The sequence below is a fragment of the Dendroctonus ponderosae genome, unplaced genomic scaffold, assembly GCF_020466585.1.
Source record: "Dendroctonus ponderosae isolate FM_Combo_2020 unplaced genomic scaffold, Dpon_F_20191213v2 Dpon_F_20191213_1, whole genome shotgun sequence".
Lineage (NCBI taxonomy): Eukaryota > Metazoa > Arthropoda > Insecta > Coleoptera > Curculionidae > Dendroctonus > Dendroctonus ponderosae.
In genome coordinates, this window is record NW_026017110.1 from 6327103 (window position 1) to 6342884 (window position 15782).

Consider the following 15782-nt stretch of genomic DNA (forward strand, 5'->3'; position numbering starts at 1 on the left):
GCTCATAACCAGGGTGGCCTATCGCACGGTAATTACCGTACATGTACATGTGTAGTGTTGTGTACGGTAATACGCATTTGAAAAGTTGGCCACCCTGCTCATAACCTAAAACCGATTATAAACAGTCATTTTTTAACCCAAATAGCATTGTCATCGAGAATTTGCTAATTTGAAAAAGCAAAAATGAGTTCTATCGGCACAGGGGTAAGCAAAACCGTCCAAACTAAGCTAAATTAGATGCTAAATATTCATTACTCCAGTACGATTTATCGGCCTCCCAATTCTCGCCCGATGGCAGGGTGTTCCAAGTGGAGTACGCGATGAAAGCAGTGGAAAACAGTGGAACTGTGATAGGGCTTAAAGGCTCAGATGGAATAGTGCTGGCAGCTGAGAAGCTGATCCTCTCCAAACTGCACGAGAGAACCACCAATCAGCGGCTTTTCAACATAGACAAACACATAGGCATGGTTAGCTTGAACTTAGCGCGCTCTTAAAGCCCTCAAAGCAACTGCTCTTGTTTATAGGGTTTTTCAGGGTTAATCGCCGACGCCCGCCAAATAGTGCAAATCGCCCGAAAGGAAGCGGCGGAATACAGACAGCAGTTCGGAACCAGTATTCCCTTGAAATACTTAAACGACCGTGTTAGCATGTATATGCACGCCTATACTTTGTACAGCGCCATTAGGCCCTACGGGTGCAGCGTAATTTTGATCAGTTACGAAAATGATGAGCCTGTCATGTATACAATCGACCCCTCAGGGATCAGCTACGTAGGTGAAGTTGTCGCCTAAATTTAAAAATATTTAAACGCTTTTCCCCCAGGGTAATCACGGTTGCGCCACTGGCAAGGCCAAACAATCAGCAAAAACCGAGATTGAAAAGCTTAAACTAGGACGACTTACTTGCCGGGAGTTGGCCAAAGAAGCCGCTAAAATGTACGTTTTTCAACCCCAATGGATTGTTTTGATTGATCTTGGAACATTTTAGAATCTACATTGTTCACGATGAGCTTAAAGACAAGAACTTTGAGCTGGAATTGTCGTGGGTTTGCAAGGACAGTAACGGACTGCACGAGAGAGTGCCCGAAAACGTTTTTCTAGAGGCGGAAAATGCTGCGAAGCAAGCCATGGAGGCCGATTCCGGATCGGATACGGAAGATTTATAAGTTCTTTTACAATTCTCGTGTTTGTTTTAAACGAGTAAAACAACCGTACTTGATAAAGGTTTTTTATTTCCTGTCCTCCGGCATTAGCCAAAAGACAAATTTAAAATATATTTTGACTATCACAGCTCAGTTTCAGTTGATTAATCACAGCCAGTAATTTGTTTGTATTATCACAGCCAGTATTTTAGTTATTAATTGTACAAGGTGTTTTTCTTCTGTAGGCCAGTTCTGAACAATTTTCATCTACTAATAATGGACATTTGTTGGAACACTCCAAAACAGAGCTACAGAACCAATCACCGTATACATATATGAAATTACATGAAACATGCAATACATTGTTGGAATTATTCAGAATTCCTTCATGTGATCATGAAAGGTTTTAAAAGAGTAAAAAACACTTCGGGATACATTGCTAAATCACTACAAAGGTTACTACTAATACATAACGTGTGTGATTACTTACCTTAAAATGACGCAACATGCTTATAATACATTTAATACTATGGATATCAGAAGTTAATCTTTTTACAGTTATATTTACTCAAAATACATTAGTTTCTACGGGTAAACTGCGTTAGAACAAATTAAGAAAAATATCACAGTTAATGTTGAATTAAATTATAATGTATAATCATTTGTAATGTGCTCCAGTTAGATAACACATCGGTAACTTCCTGTTTATTGTTTCAAATTAAAATAAAAATATTTTCAATTTGTGGAAACTTTTAATTGGAAACAATTCAGGAAGGACACCCAAGAATTAATTCTGTAGGCTCAGCTACTGGAAAAAATAAAATTTCATAAAATTTAATCGGATCCCTTGTTGGTTAACGTTATACCAATTTAGAGAAAATCTTAGGAAATTAACCATTATTTTAAGAATGTACAACACAATCAGAGCTAAGAAATAATCAATTTTTGAACCAATCGACCAAAGGACGAACTGGGTGAAATTTTTACTCAAATTAATCGCAATTATGTAAAATGCTTCAAATCCTTTTCATTATTGCAATTCGCCTTGTATACCAGTATGTCTACTTAACTTCTATCCGCATAACAGACTTCTTTTATTAACAACGAAAAACTAGCTTTCAGTGTAAAACCTAAAATGCTAATTTGAATGAAACAGAAGACTTCGAAAAAATAACTTTTTTCTTAAAACCGACAATGAAAACGTATGTATCAATAAATGAACAAAATCCCGCCACTTTCATTCAATTTGTTCAAGAATGTTTAAAATTAACGTTTCAGCTGAAAGTGGAAAAAAAGTAAAACGAAGGTAGATGCATGGATTTTGCTAATGTTCTACGTGACATATTATGTACTACACTTTGTAACTGAAACAGTAATTATTAGGAAAATCCATCCAAGTGTTTCAACGTACGAATATTCGTTAACCCTGAAACGATTTGGAAAATTTCAATAAAATAAAAACACTAATCTGTACATTGACTAGACAACAAGGGGATCGCCAATAAAGCTGATCAACATATTTCCTTTCTCAAACGATTATTATTATGAATACAAATCAATAAATTTGGAACAAAATATCGAATTCCGAAAACATACTTATTTTGACTACGAACTGACCAGTAACATTGAAACGAAACAGAAAAAAAACTAGCTAAATAGCGCGTTTGTTTGAAGAACAACCTATTTCTAGTTAAAAAAGGGCAAGGATTATATAAAGGTACAGCTACATTATAGGAGAAAGGTGGTTTAAATATAAACACACAAGAACTGTATTTTCCAAATATATCTTTTAATCCAAGTCATACATTCTTCTTTTCGGCTGCTGGCCATCCTCTTTGCATCTGGGGTAACTCATCCAAGCGTCGGTAATACGAATATAACTTGGTGTCCCACGTCATTAATGTACCTTTTTCACTTAAAGACAAGCGATTGAAATGATTGACTGTGATGGATTAAAAAATAATGCGGTATCATGAATGCTTGATACTCAACAAAATAAAAATGTCTGGTACTCTAGTCGATATACTTTGAAAGGTTAAATATAACGAATGTAATTGGAGAAGTGGCGAAAAATGAAAAAGAAACTTGACCAAGAAGCAACCACCCACGTGCCATTTTCTCCAAATTTGCGCGATTTTTCAATGTCTAGAACGATGGGACTCTTCTCGCCGTTCTCGATCCCTATCCCTTTCCCTCTCGGTGTCGCGACTACGTCCTGATTCCCGTTCTCCACGTTCTCGCTCCCTCTCTCTCTCTCGATATGAACGCTCCTCGTAGTATCGGGATTTTGATGGAGGTGCATCTCCAGCTGGCTCAGCAGCTTCCACCGGCGATTTATTTCGTGGTCGCGACACTCTTGGCCTAGATAAAATTGAAATTCTTCTTCTCACTTATCGGATACAAGCGCGACTGTTTAAAATCACTTATACATAAATATCGCTTCATGCTATAAAGATTTAGTCTAGGCAAGTTCATAACAGATGTTGAATCATCGGATAAGGTGCACATTCCATCCATTTTAAGGTGAAAAAAGTCAAGTTCAGTCAATAGCGCAGATTTTTTATGAAGAAACCGTGGTAATCACTTATTGATCCTTTTGAAAGGAGGACGGTGATTGGATACTTTTTCCCTTCGACAATTCATCACATGGTATTTGAGGCAGTCACAAGCAAGGGTTTACATCAGGTACTTTAATTCGCTACCCTTATTGCCTTTGCCGGTTTTAAAAAAGGTGACAAAATTCTCAACGGTAAAAATAAGGAAAACTAGCACTTACTCTTCGGGTTCCCGCTCTCGGTACTCTCTTTCGCGTTCCACTCTTTCGCCGCGACTTCGAGAACGTTCCCGCTCCCGGTCGCGCTCCCTGTAGTTGTCGGAGTAGTATCGGTCTCTATCGCGCTCCCTTTCGCGATCCCTGTCGCGTTCTCGGTCCCTGCTGCGTTCACGATATCTACCATCAAGAAAACAATTGGTCCAAAGCAGAAATGGAACGCTCTCTACGTTACCGTGAGGAGGAGCGCTCACGCCTTCCTCTGCGGTGCGCTCTGTCCCGCGATCTGGACCGATCACGCCTCGACGAACTGTAGCTTTTATCCTCCACGCCTCGCAGAGTATCTTGCAATGAACTGATCAAAATCTTACAACGATCGTCGTTCGCTACTTTCGACTGCTTGATCAAGGATATGGCTGTTACCAGAGTTTCGATAGCACTGGCATATTCACCAGCAGCAGCATCAGACACAGCTCTAGCAATGGCTGATGAAGACACAGTACGATTTCTCGACATTATATCCTCAAACTCCTGAAAGAAATGCTGATATTAACAAGTATTTTTAAAATCTGCACATCTGAATCGAATCTACCTGCTCGCTTATTGGTGGAATATCCGGCCGATGTTCGGGCGGCGGTCCCCCATACGGCTGCTGCGACATGTTATTGGGCGGTCCGTATCCGTGGGGCGGACCATGTTGGGGCGGTTGTTGAGGGCCCATCGACGGACCGTGCGGCGGTCCATGTGGCGGTCCTTGCTGCATAACTGCAATCAAAGTTTGATTAATTATTAATTAATATCCCATGAGCAAACAAGGGATAAACTAACCTGGTCCAGGTCCAGGGCCCATTTGCATGGGAGGAGGGCCTCCGGTAGGAGGAAAGAATGCTGGATTTACGTGCGGGGCAGGTCCTTGAGGGAGGCCTTGAGGCGGCCCGCCTACACCTGGAGGCCCCTGCATAGGCGGAGGCCCTCTCGGGGGGCCTTGCATTGGTGGTGGCCCTTGAGGGAAACCTTGCTGCATCGGGGGCCTGTTCCAATCGGGTCGCATTCCCGGAGGTCCTGGCGGCGGTCCTTGTTGAGGCATTCGGGGCGGCTGTCCTTGTGGGGGTCCTTGAAACTGATCATAGAATGAATATTAAACTATTGGGCAATAAGCGGGAAAGCTTACCATAGGCGGGCCAGGTCTAGGGGGGCCTTGCGGTCCAGGCGGCGGACCGCCTGGTCCCGTACGCATCGGCCCCATATTAGGGGGGCCGGGCGGCCCGTTCGGTCTCGGAGGGCCGTTCCATTGTGGCTGTCCTTGAAACCTCGGAGGCTGTTGCTGCATGTTGGGCGGGCCGTTAAAACCGGGCGGTCCTTGCATTCTTGGACCACCTGAAAGTGCATATCACATTCAGTAAAAACCACGATTATTTGGTGGCTTGCAAAATCCCAGAAAAAAATTTCTCGCTAAAAAAAATGCATTCAGTATGTTTGTAATAAGGAAATATTCTTACCAAATCGGGCATTACCTTGCATTCCAGGGGGACCCATGGGGGGCCCGCGCATCGGTCCCTGATTCATCGGCATTCGGTTTCCGAAATTTTGCATCGAACCCTGATTGCCTCCACTGGGATGTGAAGGCCTTGAATTCGAGTTGTTGGCCGGAGTGGGGCGCGTTTTCGATTGACTCTCGAAAATCGACAATGCCTAAGAAAAAACATACAAACACTTCGGTTGGAACTGGGACTAAAACTTGGAAAGAAATGACAATTTCTCAGGAAACAGTTCATTTAAGAATAGTAATTAATTACGACTTTCCTACCTGTTTCGTTGTAAGTGTAACATGAGGACTTTGACCATTCAGCTCCTTTTTGGGCATCAGTTCCAGACATTTCCTCATACTACTGTCCGAACCCAGAGAAATAACGCAAAATCCCTTGCTCTGGCCATTATGTCGATGTTCAAAGAACTTTACCTCATGAAAATCATTAATGCCGATGCTATGCACCGCATTTGCAATGTCTTGGTCTGTAGTCCACTGAAATGCAAAAAAATAAAGTATAATTCTAGTACAATATTAGAAAAATAGACTAATTTGGAATGTACATTCCATTTCCATACCCCTAGGAGAGTTTGCATTCGGTTTGTTATAAATACGTTGTATATCCCACAGATAAGGATGAATAAGAATGGAATAATAAATAAAAATAAATAATACTACGACAAAAAAACTTTCTTACCCATGTGAGATTTCCTACGTACAGCTGCAATCTTCGGCCAGATGTAGTGTGAGCCACTGTAGGTACCGAAGTCCCATTCGTGCCTTCAGGCCCCTCAAACTTTCCGTCCGAGTTTTCCGCATTGTTGGTCGCTCCGGTGGCAATGACATCGTCGTATAAGTCAACGTTTTCACCGCTATATTCGTCCTAAGGGCCGAAATCGTAAAATCAATATATGGAAGGTGGTTAATGGCGTGGGAACGCCAAAGACCGGGCAAACAAAGTGCCTCCAAACAGCTCAAACTACCCGATTTATAGGCCAATATTAGATGGAAGTTGGTAGGGTTCACATGCCACTTAAATGCACTTACTTGGGCGAAATCCTGGTCAATATCGTCACCATATAAATCTATGTCGTTCTCGGCCATTTTACCAAACACAGATCAACACCAACATCAACGTTTCGTGCATTGTCAGGCGCCGGACGTGCGTCAAAGTTCTCATTTGGCGCGTACGTTGCCGCATCGCAAGTTTTGCAGAGATAGTTTTCCAATTTATTTGAAGTTGGCTGCAATTTCGCTTCTTACCCGGTGTTTTACTGAGTGGAAAAGGCAGAAACATTTGCAATTGATTGCAAGTTGTTCTCAAAAATATTCCCTTAAAAATCACTGATATAAATCCATTAAATTTTAATTAATTAATTTAAAAAAACTTTTTATGTCGAAAACCCCGCCCATTTAAATAAATCCGGCAAAAACGCAAACTTGCCCTGTCTCTTGTCAATATTGTCAACATCAAATCACAAAATATCCCCCCTTAGGTGTTATAATAACAATAAATAGCAAGATACAAATTTTTAAATTTCAAATTCCCAATATTAATTGATTTCAATTGAAAGCTCTTTGCATAAAAAAAGTAGTGTAAAAAAACAGTCAAACACCTCAACTTTACAGCGTTCAACGTGTCGACGTTTTTTATTGCAATTTTCCCAAGAATGGTTTAGGCTCGATGATTCCAGCTGCAAGCATGAGTTTAGAGGCCACTAATCAGTCCTGCGACTGCGGGGAGCCCCACGAAGACTTAATTCAGTTTTTAGAGGTGTGTTTTCAAACAGCTGCTTTTGCGCCACTGTTTAATCTTACTTCTCTCCATTGTCTCAGCAGCCCACCCTATTGAACTCTGTATTAATAATACATTTAACCTTTAAAACCTATAATCTTTTACAGAACCTTGTCAACGAATTAGGGTTTTTCAAAGATAGATACATTCTAAACTACGGCATTGAAAATGCGGCAAACCAATCGAGAGATCTCGATAGGCAGATGGATGAAAAGTTGGAAATTTTTCTCAAACATCAGTCGGCTGCCCTAGAAATGAATAAGCCCTATTATTATTACCTAAAAGGAAAATTGTTGAATATTAGTACCACCTACAGTAGCGAGGCTGAAAGCTTGCTATCCAAAGCCATTAAGCTTGATCCAAAAATAGTGGACGCTTGGAATGAATTAGGGGAAAGTTATTTTAAAGCTAATGAGTTTGCTAAAGCGCAAAGCTGTTTTGAAGGGGGCTTAAGAGAGGTGATTGCGACAGATTGAGGAATTTCCAGATAAAAAGGTTCATTCTGACTGGTTTTAGAAGCGCAACAAAGTATCTCTTCGGAACTTGGCAACTATTTTGCGGCGGGCCCAGACTGAAACTGCGGATTCATTAAAAAAAAGGATTGAACTGATCACATGCTATTCAAAGGAAGCCCTCAAGATGGACCCTCAAGATGGCAAGTCTTGGTTAAATTGGGGAACCGCTCAATTGTACATATTCTTCGGAACAACCCAATCCCCATACACCATCAAACAGTGCTTAAGTGCTTACGCTCAAGCGGTACTTCGATCTAAAACCTTTGATATCACTAGCTAATCAACTTCTTTTAGGAGAAAGACATCAATTGCAAAACTTCCGTCGAGTTGCATTACAATAAGGGAATTGTACGTAGTTCACTGGAGTTTCAAGTGTATTTATTTTTGCTGTTGAATTTGCAGATTTTTAAATATCAAGAACTGTATAAGCAGGCTTTGGAGTCGTTAGAGACAGCTGCTTTATACGACCCGATGTGGGAAGATCCAAAGGTTCAAGGCGCGCAGTTGCTTCAGTACCTTCAGAATATTGTCGAATTGATTCGAACCAAAGGCAAATTGAAACCGAAAAAACTGCTGCAGATATTGAAGGTACTGTCTGCTAATTCCTATAAATTGGAACTCGAAATTTCTCAATAAATGCTTCAGACTATCAACTCCAAATATCTGGGCCCCTATTCAGCAGCCGGACAGTGTGGGGAAACTACAACTGCGCTTCATAATGTTCCATATAACGAGCTGCAACCGGGGTCAAATGTTGGAAAAGTTATCTTGGGCACAGTGATTTGTTCAGTTGTGACTGAATCAGGAGTGCCATTGTGAGTGTTTGCATCAATTCCTTTTAGTAACTCTCTAAAAACCTGATTTGTCCCTCCAGTACATTCTGCTCGATAGATAAATCCGAAACAATAATCGTGACTACGTTGTATAATTTAGCAGCAGGAAAAGGAGTGATAATAGGCGACAGAGTTGCCATTCCACAGCCCCTAGTTACAGATATTGATTTTCATTACAAAGATAATGTATGAGGATGATTTCTATGGGTTTGAAAGAGTTCTAACTAAGCTTGGTTTGTAGCATTTCAAATTCAGAACAGTCCGAGTGCAAAATCCCATGCAAATGATCGTCAATGGCAAGCAGGTGGATGATAAAGTGGTATCTAATGCCTCTTTGTGTGTGTTGGACCATTAGTGCTATTTTAATTTTTATTAATTTTATATTTATTGTTTCTTTTTTTGATAATTTATGTAACTGCTTTTTTTTAAATAAAAATCTAAACTAACTAACTACGTTTAGCTTGATTTATTTTCAATAAACTACCTACTTAATCCACTAAAATAAACTACATAGAAACTATGTACAATGACGCAATGAAATACTGGAATAATTGCCTATGTAGGAGCGCTAATATAAATATATCACATTTTTATCACATTTCGACAGGAAGCCACCGCTTTGATATGCGCTTCCGTCCATAGAGTTTAATTTTAAAGTTGGAAAATAAAAAAATGCACTTAATTAATTCGGTAACCACAAAATACTATTACAAATTGCTATCCCATAACTTTAAAAAATTATCTAACACTTCTTCAAACCATTTCTTCTTAGATGGCTCCTTAATTACCGCGCCCAAAGACCTCATTTCCATTCCTAAAATTGCCTCGTTCTTCAGCAAGCTGTTCAGTTTACTCAATAATCTGAAAATAAATAAAAAATATTCAAAAAATACTCATACGTCCAATACGTCATAGGTACATGAGCTTTAACAAGCTCATTGATTGATATCCAGGCAGTTTTCCGGAAAGTGAAGTGACATTAGGTGAGATTTGTTCCGTTGGGATTTCGCAAAATCAAACTTTTTTCAAATTTTCTGATGAAAACTGTTGATTTTCTTCATCGTTTGATGCTATTTTTCCGACGGATAGTGTTTTTTTTTTAAATCATATTTTTAAACTGAGTACCTTCACACAGTAAGTGACAGCCCAGGATTGGCAATTATTTGCCAAACACTGTGACTGTGCCAGTTAAATGCGCGATTGAAGTTTTCAAAACAGTTTAGAGTTTCTTCAGAGTTTTGCCGCCTTTTCTACAAAAATGCGACGCTTAATGGTAAGCACGATTTTTCTATACACTCTAGTCTAGTCTAAAACTCTTCGCCGCTCCTAACTCGTTTAAGCAACTTTCATAAACGTCTTTATCTTATCCAACAACTACCTATGTATTAACTAGTCCTCACCTAGGGTCGCCTTTGGACTTGAGCAGCGTCGGATAAGTAAAGATGAAATAATTATGCCGCAGCTTGGACGTTGCCCAATTCTCCACTGTTTTATTCCCACTGGCCACCTTAATAACTCCCATATGTTCGGCATACCAGGGACTAAAGTACTCATTTAGCTTAGTTTCACTAACACGTGAAATCCCCTGATTCTTCAGCACATCCTTTACTTGGTAGTATCGGGTTTTGTTAAACACGAACACCTGAAAATAAAGGCAAAAGTGCTGAGTTTCATTATTGTTTGCTTAGTTTATCAGCAGAAAAATGTTTAATTATGGCGATATATGCTGACTAATAAGTTGATTATTATTATTATTCGAGGCACATTTAAATATGTAACTGAGTGGCTTTCTGCCGCGTATAGCACTTTGCATTTTTCACTTTCCTTCTCCTTAATTGTCGGTTCATTGCTCATAACATATAGTGCAATATATAATAAACGTCCTAAGAAAGCCCCCAACTTATTATATCACGTTCATGTTATCGTTATAACAACTGGAGCACAAAGATAAACTGTACGCGGTTGTAATATTTACTGTCTATAAGGCGCTGATATCAATTAGCTTCAAGTAAATGTGAAATAACACCAAACATAGCCCAATATCTAGTAAAATCGACTTTTTAAAAGATTATTTACCCATTTACAAACTTAACGGGGATGAGATGCAAAAGTGCAAAATTCACACAGTATTAATTACATAAATGAAATAAAGAGCCCCGTAATTGCATTTCCACTAAAATGGAACATTAAACAATAGTAAAGCATTGTCACCGTGAAAGATTATTTCCTAAACGGTTTCCTGCGAAAACAATTGGCAGAATGCAATTCAAGTAGACGTCCTACATAATTAGGGCTACTTAATTACGTCCTTACTAGTTATCACTTGTTCCAGCTTACTTAATTGCACCTGGAATTCATTTCCTATTTAATCAAACGAATTTGATTGATTTGTGTCTATGCATTTTCCATTAAAGGCAAATTTGAAAATTTCCAACACTACAGGCCATGATTAGAATTGGCAAAACCCTGTGCCATTGTATGATAATTGTTTGTTGCCTTTTACTGTTCTAATTAGTGGAAACAACTATATTTTACCGGACGTTTTCAAAATGCGACACGCCTGCAAAAATGTCGTGCAATATGGGTGGAAAAAGACCTTCAGACCCAAGCAGAACAATCTACTATGCATGTCTTTCAATAGTGGAATATTCATAGTAAATGCTCAAGGAAGGAGAAATGTTCAAACCTTGAAACCAATTCATGCAGTTTTTCTAGTACAGTTTAATTTCACATTAAATTTGCCGAGATTTCTTATTAGTTTTGATTTAGACTGGATTTTTATTAATTTTATTTAAAAAAAACGACTATAAGGAAGTAAAGAATCCTTGAAAACATCTCAATCATTTTTAATTCGATGTTATTTTAGCCATCAGCCATGCCATCCGGATGGAACTTGAGAACTAAAGTGGAACCGTGAAGGTTACCTTTATGTTGTAGCAGGAACAACAAAATTATTATAATAATTTTTCTTTTTTTCTATTTACCTGATACAATGAGTTTCCAGTAACATACGAGTGAATATAATGCGATCCAAACTTCTTGATAAACATCAGAACACTGGAAACATCACCCAACTTAATGTTATCAATCTCATCCTGCACTGGACCCACTACATTTTCACTTCTCGGTGTCCTTTGGAGTTTCCAACCATCGCGAAACCGCGACAATCTCACTAGCACATAACAGTGATCTTTGACCACGAAGGATGAATTTATTCCCAAATTCCTGGCCAAAGTCTCGGTGCTCCAGCTGGAAGTGAACGCTTTCCAGGGCTGATCCAGCAGCTCAAACCTAAAGTCCCGGAAGTAGGCTTGAACCAGCTGTTTCAGGGTGTCGCAAAATTCCATGTGAAAATCCCCGTCAAAAACCTTCCGTTGGCTTCTGGATGAGTGATCCGGCTGGATCGAGTATTGGTAGACTTCGTTGAAGACATCGATGGTCGGTTCTCGGAAAATCCAGTCTGAATCGTTTCGGGGCACTACTTTCATGCTTAGGCTCAAATATCCAAATCTGGAATGGATTTTAATTGATTAATAATCGGTTTGGTGCTTTATGGAGCGGGTTCATCAATATCCAAACTTTCCAGAGAAAAAAATTTAGGGGCGCAAAAAATCAAGGTAAATTCAACGGCCTTCAAACCTCTCTTAAATAATATCGTTTAACGTATGAATATTTAATGGTTTTTAATGAGTGTCAAGTGAAATAACCTTCAGTGTCTTACTTTGCTCCAATCAACTATTAACGATTAATTGATTTTTACATAATATAACATACTGACCAGTAGAAAATTGTAACAGTTCGCTCAATTACGTATTCATATAGTGTGCGTAATGTAGTAATTAGCATTAATTAGCTGCGAGTTGAAACTGATCAGTTTTTCGCACTTTTAGACCGTCATGAAAACGAATATCTTCCGGATGTTTCGCAAGCACAGCGGCCCAAAATCCGAAGAACTCTAGTTGCAAACAGTGTCTGGTTTGAACAGTTCAGTTTGAGTCAAAACATTTTATATTTTCTTCAAGCGAAATGAGAAGCTGATGAGTTTGGCGAGCTTTGTGGCCGCCGTGGAAATTATTTTTTCCTGATTCGAAAGAGCCTCGACATCAGAACTCGAAAAAATCGAAAAAGGAATTTCTTGCTGATGATCCGCAAGCACATGCGGCTTCCATCTTCAGAGGTGGTGCAAAAGTAAAAAAATATTTTCTATTCTTCAAGCGAAATCAGAAGCTGATGAGTTTTTCGAGCTTTCTAACTCGAAAAACCCTTAATTTTGAAGCTCGGAAAACTCAGCAGTTTCAAGTAATGGCCTCGAAAGTCTAACTCAAGCTGCAAAAATTCCAAAATAACTTCAAACTGTCGTTATTATTCACGTATTTGTTCTATCAACATTTCATGCTTTCAGTAGCTAGCAATTAACTGAATTTTTCACACAACCATCCCTGAAGACGCCAGTCATTCCCGCTAACAAAACATCAGGAAAATATTCCATAAAATAATCACATCTTTTCGGTTAATCATCCCTGAAGATGCGAATCATTCGAATTAGCAAAACCTTAGAAAGAAGTTCAATGAAACGACACGGCCTTTAAGGCGAAAAAAAGCCCCTCGATAAACAAGACCGTTATGTCTCAAGTCATTGCTCTGACCAAAATGATCTTGAAGTTATCCAGCAATTACAGCAGGTTGCAACATTACGATAAATTGCTTGACCGTGTCTTGACCGTAACCTTTTTGCCGCTTTTGCAATTGCCGGACCTTAATTCATCTCAACTGTTTTGCTATTTGTTGTTCTTTTCTCATTTTTCATTACAAATTTTTTTGTCCTCCGCAAAATCAACAAATTTGATGTTAGAATTAAGATTTATTCATATCGACGCCGCAACCGTAATTGTGCCAAACACGCAATCTGCTTGTTTGCACAATTATGTAATTTGATTTACTTAATGAAAATGCTGATGAAATGAGAACAGAACGGTGATTTCAATTTTTTTAATTGCATTTTTCCACTAAGCCGCGCTAGACGCTAGACAATTTGTTCACCCACAGTATTCACAATCATAAATGATTGAAATGAAGCTGATGAAAAGTAATGAGTTGAGACACGAGAAGTAACAGCAAAACCACAAGTTTTCCAACGAAATTTAATTTTTTTCCTCCAATGTTTATTTATAATTATTGCTAATATTGACGCCAACTTTAGCGAGTTCACGTATTTTAAAAGGCAACACACTTGGCCTTAATCATATTCATTAACATACGCGATGGAAATTTAAAACAAAACACTTAATTCTGTGCTGCCCATTTGATTAATGATGGGATTTTGCCATTAGGGAACCTGTTTCGCATCTTCTATATGGAATTTTAACGAAATTTCCAAGGTTGTTTTAATGTCTTGTTTGCATTTACTTCGTGCTGCAGTCAAACTCAAGTTTGTTTCCGGATGTGCACAATATTTGAAAAAATCATCCTTGTTTGGTTTCTTAGAAAGTTTTATTTTTGTAGTTGGTTTCTTGCTGGTAGAAGACACGTATTGAGATGGCAAATTACGCTGGGTCCTGGTTTGGCAAATGTTCTTGATTCTATGCAGCACAAAGCTTGTAAGCCTTGACATCTTTGAGCACTTAATTCATACAAAAAATTGAAAAAATACGTCGTTTCTACATTTTCTGAACTTAACTTTTGGGTCAGAAGTCGCATAATCAACACATGCGAATCTGGGTCGATGGGGCTGGAAATATTATTTAACACCAGCTTAACGAAATTCCCATCGGCATTGTGAACCAGTTGCAAGAAATTCAGCTGAAGATGAATATAATGGACTGTTGACCTCCCATTTGCACTCGCAACATCTGGGCAACCGTGTGAATCTTATTTTCGTCGCTTATCTTGAAACTAGATTCGGTTGTTTCGTTTTCTTGAATATGTTTGAATTGTTTCGGCTTCGTTGCTTTGAAACTCGTTTAAAATAGATTATACGTAGGAGAAACGTTGGCATAGAGTTATATTCGCACAAAGAAAACAAAAATGTAACATAAAATAGAAAAATCTCTTACTTTAGTAGATAAACATCATAAAAGAGGGCAATCAACATGTTCGGTTTGGCGTCCACAATTCAGGTACCAACGAGAGTACTATTGAATTGAAAAATGAATTTCGCCTGAAAACGGCAGCATTTTTCAAAGCAAAAGGTTTGAGAAACTGACCTGGTGAAGATGTCGATGGACCTGCCGACCTTCAGCTGGTTCTCGTCTCCAACATCACCGTAAGTTGCGAGCGCGGTCACCAGCAGTACCAGTAGCCGCGCACCAGTCCACATTCTACACACGACTGAGTACTGCGGCTGCTGAAACAAAAAGTCCGAGTCAAAGGTAATCGAGAGCCTTGAAACCAAAGTAGGTACTCCAAGGCAATAATGAGATCGCTCAAAAATGAGTCCAAATACTCGAATTTTTCGTTATCTTGAAAGAGAAATATTCCTGATAGGCTGTGAAAGTGATTAAAATCTGAGTGAAGAATACTATTCTTCACTTCCTTCCCTGAATAAACTATTCAATATGCATACAACGGGAAATTCGTACTCTTGGATGAATTGCGCGGCTCGATTTACAAGAATTTTTTTGAAGTTAAGTGATAACTTTTTATGGGAGGGTGAACTGATTTTTCTCGGTCACGGCGACTCCCACTCCGGCCTCTTCGCGCCTGAGGCCTGAGTCTTGGGACGCACATTTGCACTTTGGATTCGACATTTTTCTGTTAGTGCGGGTGCATCTGTAGATCTGATAAACTTTTCAAATACACATATTGAGTGTGATATTATTGTGTTCGGTGCAGTTTATTTTATAACGCTGATAACAATGAATCAACAAATTATCAAGGGAGAAGCTGCATATACTGCAAATACTAGGTTAAGGGTGCTCATGTACTAAATGCCTGTTCGAGTTTCGCCTTCTTTTAAATTTCCAATTAAAGTACACACACAATTATACACACTAAAGCAGTTTAAGTGCAAAAAAATGCGGATCGTCTATCAATTTGCAGAAAAATGTATTACAAACTTTTGAAAATCATCTTCAAACAACCGGGTATTTATCATTGCACATTGCGGTGTACTGTTAAATATTGTTTTAAGAACTAACAATCGATGTTGTGCAACAAAATTGTGCCTAAGATCCACTACAATAAAGTTTTTGAAAAACTGTT

General features: G+C 39.0%; 4 protein-coding genes across 9 annotated transcripts; 2 read left to right on the top strand and 2 right to left on the bottom strand.

The window, feature by feature from the left end:
• Nucleotides 1–85: 85 nt before the first annotated feature.
• On the top strand, nucleotides 86–1218 carry LOC109534613 (proteasome subunit alpha type-3). Its single transcript, XM_019900339.2, has 5 exons — nucleotides 86–204; nucleotides 261–467; nucleotides 525–770; nucleotides 823–935; nucleotides 988–1218. Exons 1-5 carry the CDS (start codon nucleotides 184–186, stop codon nucleotides 1163–1165), a joined length of 765 nt encoding a protein of 254 aa, XP_019755898.2. The 5' UTR covers nucleotides 86–183; the 3' UTR covers nucleotides 1166–1218.
• A 1691-nt stretch (nucleotides 1219–2909) lies between these two features.
• On the bottom strand, nucleotides 2910–6605 carry LOC109545868 (cleavage and polyadenylation specificity factor subunit 6). 5 transcript variants are annotated; one of them, XM_019916710.2, is made up of 10 exons: nucleotides 6487–6605; nucleotides 6137–6322; nucleotides 5719–5934; nucleotides 5411–5603; nucleotides 5083–5288; nucleotides 4740–5031; nucleotides 4504–4676; nucleotides 4147–4454; nucleotides 3918–4076; nucleotides 2910–3502 (listed from the first exon to the last, which is right to left on the bottom strand). In XM_019916710.2, the coding sequence occupies exons 1-10, from the start codon at nucleotides 6541–6543 to the stop codon at nucleotides 3280–3282; spliced, it is 2013 nt and encodes a 670-aa protein (XP_019772269.1). In that variant the 5' UTR covers nucleotides 6544–6605; the 3' UTR covers nucleotides 2910–3279. The 5 variants fall into 5 exon arrangements, with proteins under 5 accessions (XP_019772269.1, XP_019772268.1, XP_019772271.1 ...); XM_019916709.2 differs by having other exon boundaries at nucleotides 3918–4091; nucleotides 5426–5603; nucleotides 6487–6604; XM_019916712.2 differs by having other exon boundaries at nucleotides 4147–4442; nucleotides 6487–6604.
• Nucleotides 6606–6914: 309 nt separating this feature from the next.
• LOC109545871 (tetratricopeptide repeat protein 5) lies at nucleotides 6915–9032 on the top strand. The gene is made up of 8 exons (XM_048664921.1): nucleotides 6915–7213; nucleotides 7342–7692; nucleotides 7751–7993; nucleotides 8044–8097; nucleotides 8152–8337; nucleotides 8395–8564; nucleotides 8624–8768; nucleotides 8824–9032. Exons 1-8 carry the CDS (start codon nucleotides 7124–7126, stop codon nucleotides 8935–8937), a joined length of 1353 nt encoding a protein of 450 aa, XP_048520878.1. The 5' UTR covers nucleotides 6915–7123; the 3' UTR covers nucleotides 8938–9032.
• On the bottom strand, nucleotides 9026–14958 carry LOC109533598 (torso-like protein). Of its 2 annotated transcripts, none has more exons than XM_048664926.1 (4): nucleotides 14786–14958; nucleotides 11567–12092; nucleotides 9983–10224; nucleotides 9026–9443 (listed from the first exon to the last, which is right to left on the bottom strand). In XM_048664926.1, exons 1-4 carry the CDS (start codon nucleotides 14896–14898, stop codon nucleotides 9290–9292), a joined length of 1035 nt encoding a protein of 344 aa, XP_048520883.1. In that variant the 5' UTR covers nucleotides 14899–14958; the 3' UTR covers nucleotides 9026–9289. The 2 variants fall into 2 exon arrangements, with proteins under 2 accessions (XP_048520883.1, XP_048520886.1); XM_048664929.1 differs by lacking the exon at nucleotides 14786–14958 and adding an exon at nucleotides 14636–14711.
• Nucleotides 14959–15782: the final 824 nt, after the last annotated feature.

Excerpts from the sequence above, each read along its gene's own strand:
- LOC109534613 (XM_019900339.2), top strand. The coding sequence starts at position 184 with ATGAGTTCTATCGGCACAGGG. Across the intron at positions 205-260 it reads TGAGTTCTATCGGCACAGGG|TACGATTTATCGGCCTCCCA; the intron begins GTAAGCAAAACC and ends TCATTACTCCAG. Across the intron at positions 468-524 it reads TAGACAAACACATAGGCATG|GGTTTTTCAGGGTTAATCGC; the intron begins GTTAGCTTGAAC and ends TCTTGTTTATAG.
- LOC109545871 (XM_048664921.1), top strand. The coding sequence starts at position 7,124 with ATGATTCCAGCTGCAAGCATGAGTTTAGAGGCCACTAATCAGTCCTGC. Across the intron at positions 8,338-8,394 it reads AACTGCTGCAGATATTGAAG|ACTATCAACTCCAAATATCT; the intron begins GTACTGTCTGCT and ends TAAATGCTTCAG. Across the intron at positions 8,565-8,623 it reads ACTGAATCAGGAGTGCCATT|TACATTCTGCTCGATAGATA; the intron begins GTGAGTGTTTGC and ends TTGTCCCTCCAG.
- LOC109533598 (XM_048664926.1), bottom strand. The coding sequence starts at position 14,898 with ATGTGGACTGGTGCGCGGCTACTGGTACTGCTGGTGACCGCGCTCGCA. Across the intron at positions 10,225-11,566 it reads CTGGAAACTCATTGTATCAG|GTGTTCGTGTTTAACAAAAC; the intron begins GTAAATAGAAAA and ends CTTTATTTTCAG. Across the intron at positions 9,444-9,982 it reads AAGTCCAAAGGCGACCCTAG|ATTATTGAGTAAACTGAACA; the intron begins GTGAGGACTAGT and ends ATTTATTTTCAG.
- LOC109545868 (XM_019916707.2), bottom strand. The coding sequence starts at position 6,543 with ATGGCCGAGAACGACATAGATTTATATGGTGACGATATTGACCAGGAT. Across the intron at positions 6,323-6,486 it reads TTGACCAGGATTTCGCCCAA|GACGAATATAGCGGTGAAAA; the intron begins GTAAGTGCATTT and ends TTCGGCCCTTAG. Across the intron at positions 4,455-4,503 it reads TTCCACCAATAAGCGAGCAG|CATTTCTTTCAGGAGTTTGA; the intron begins GTAGATTCGATT and ends TGTTAATATCAG.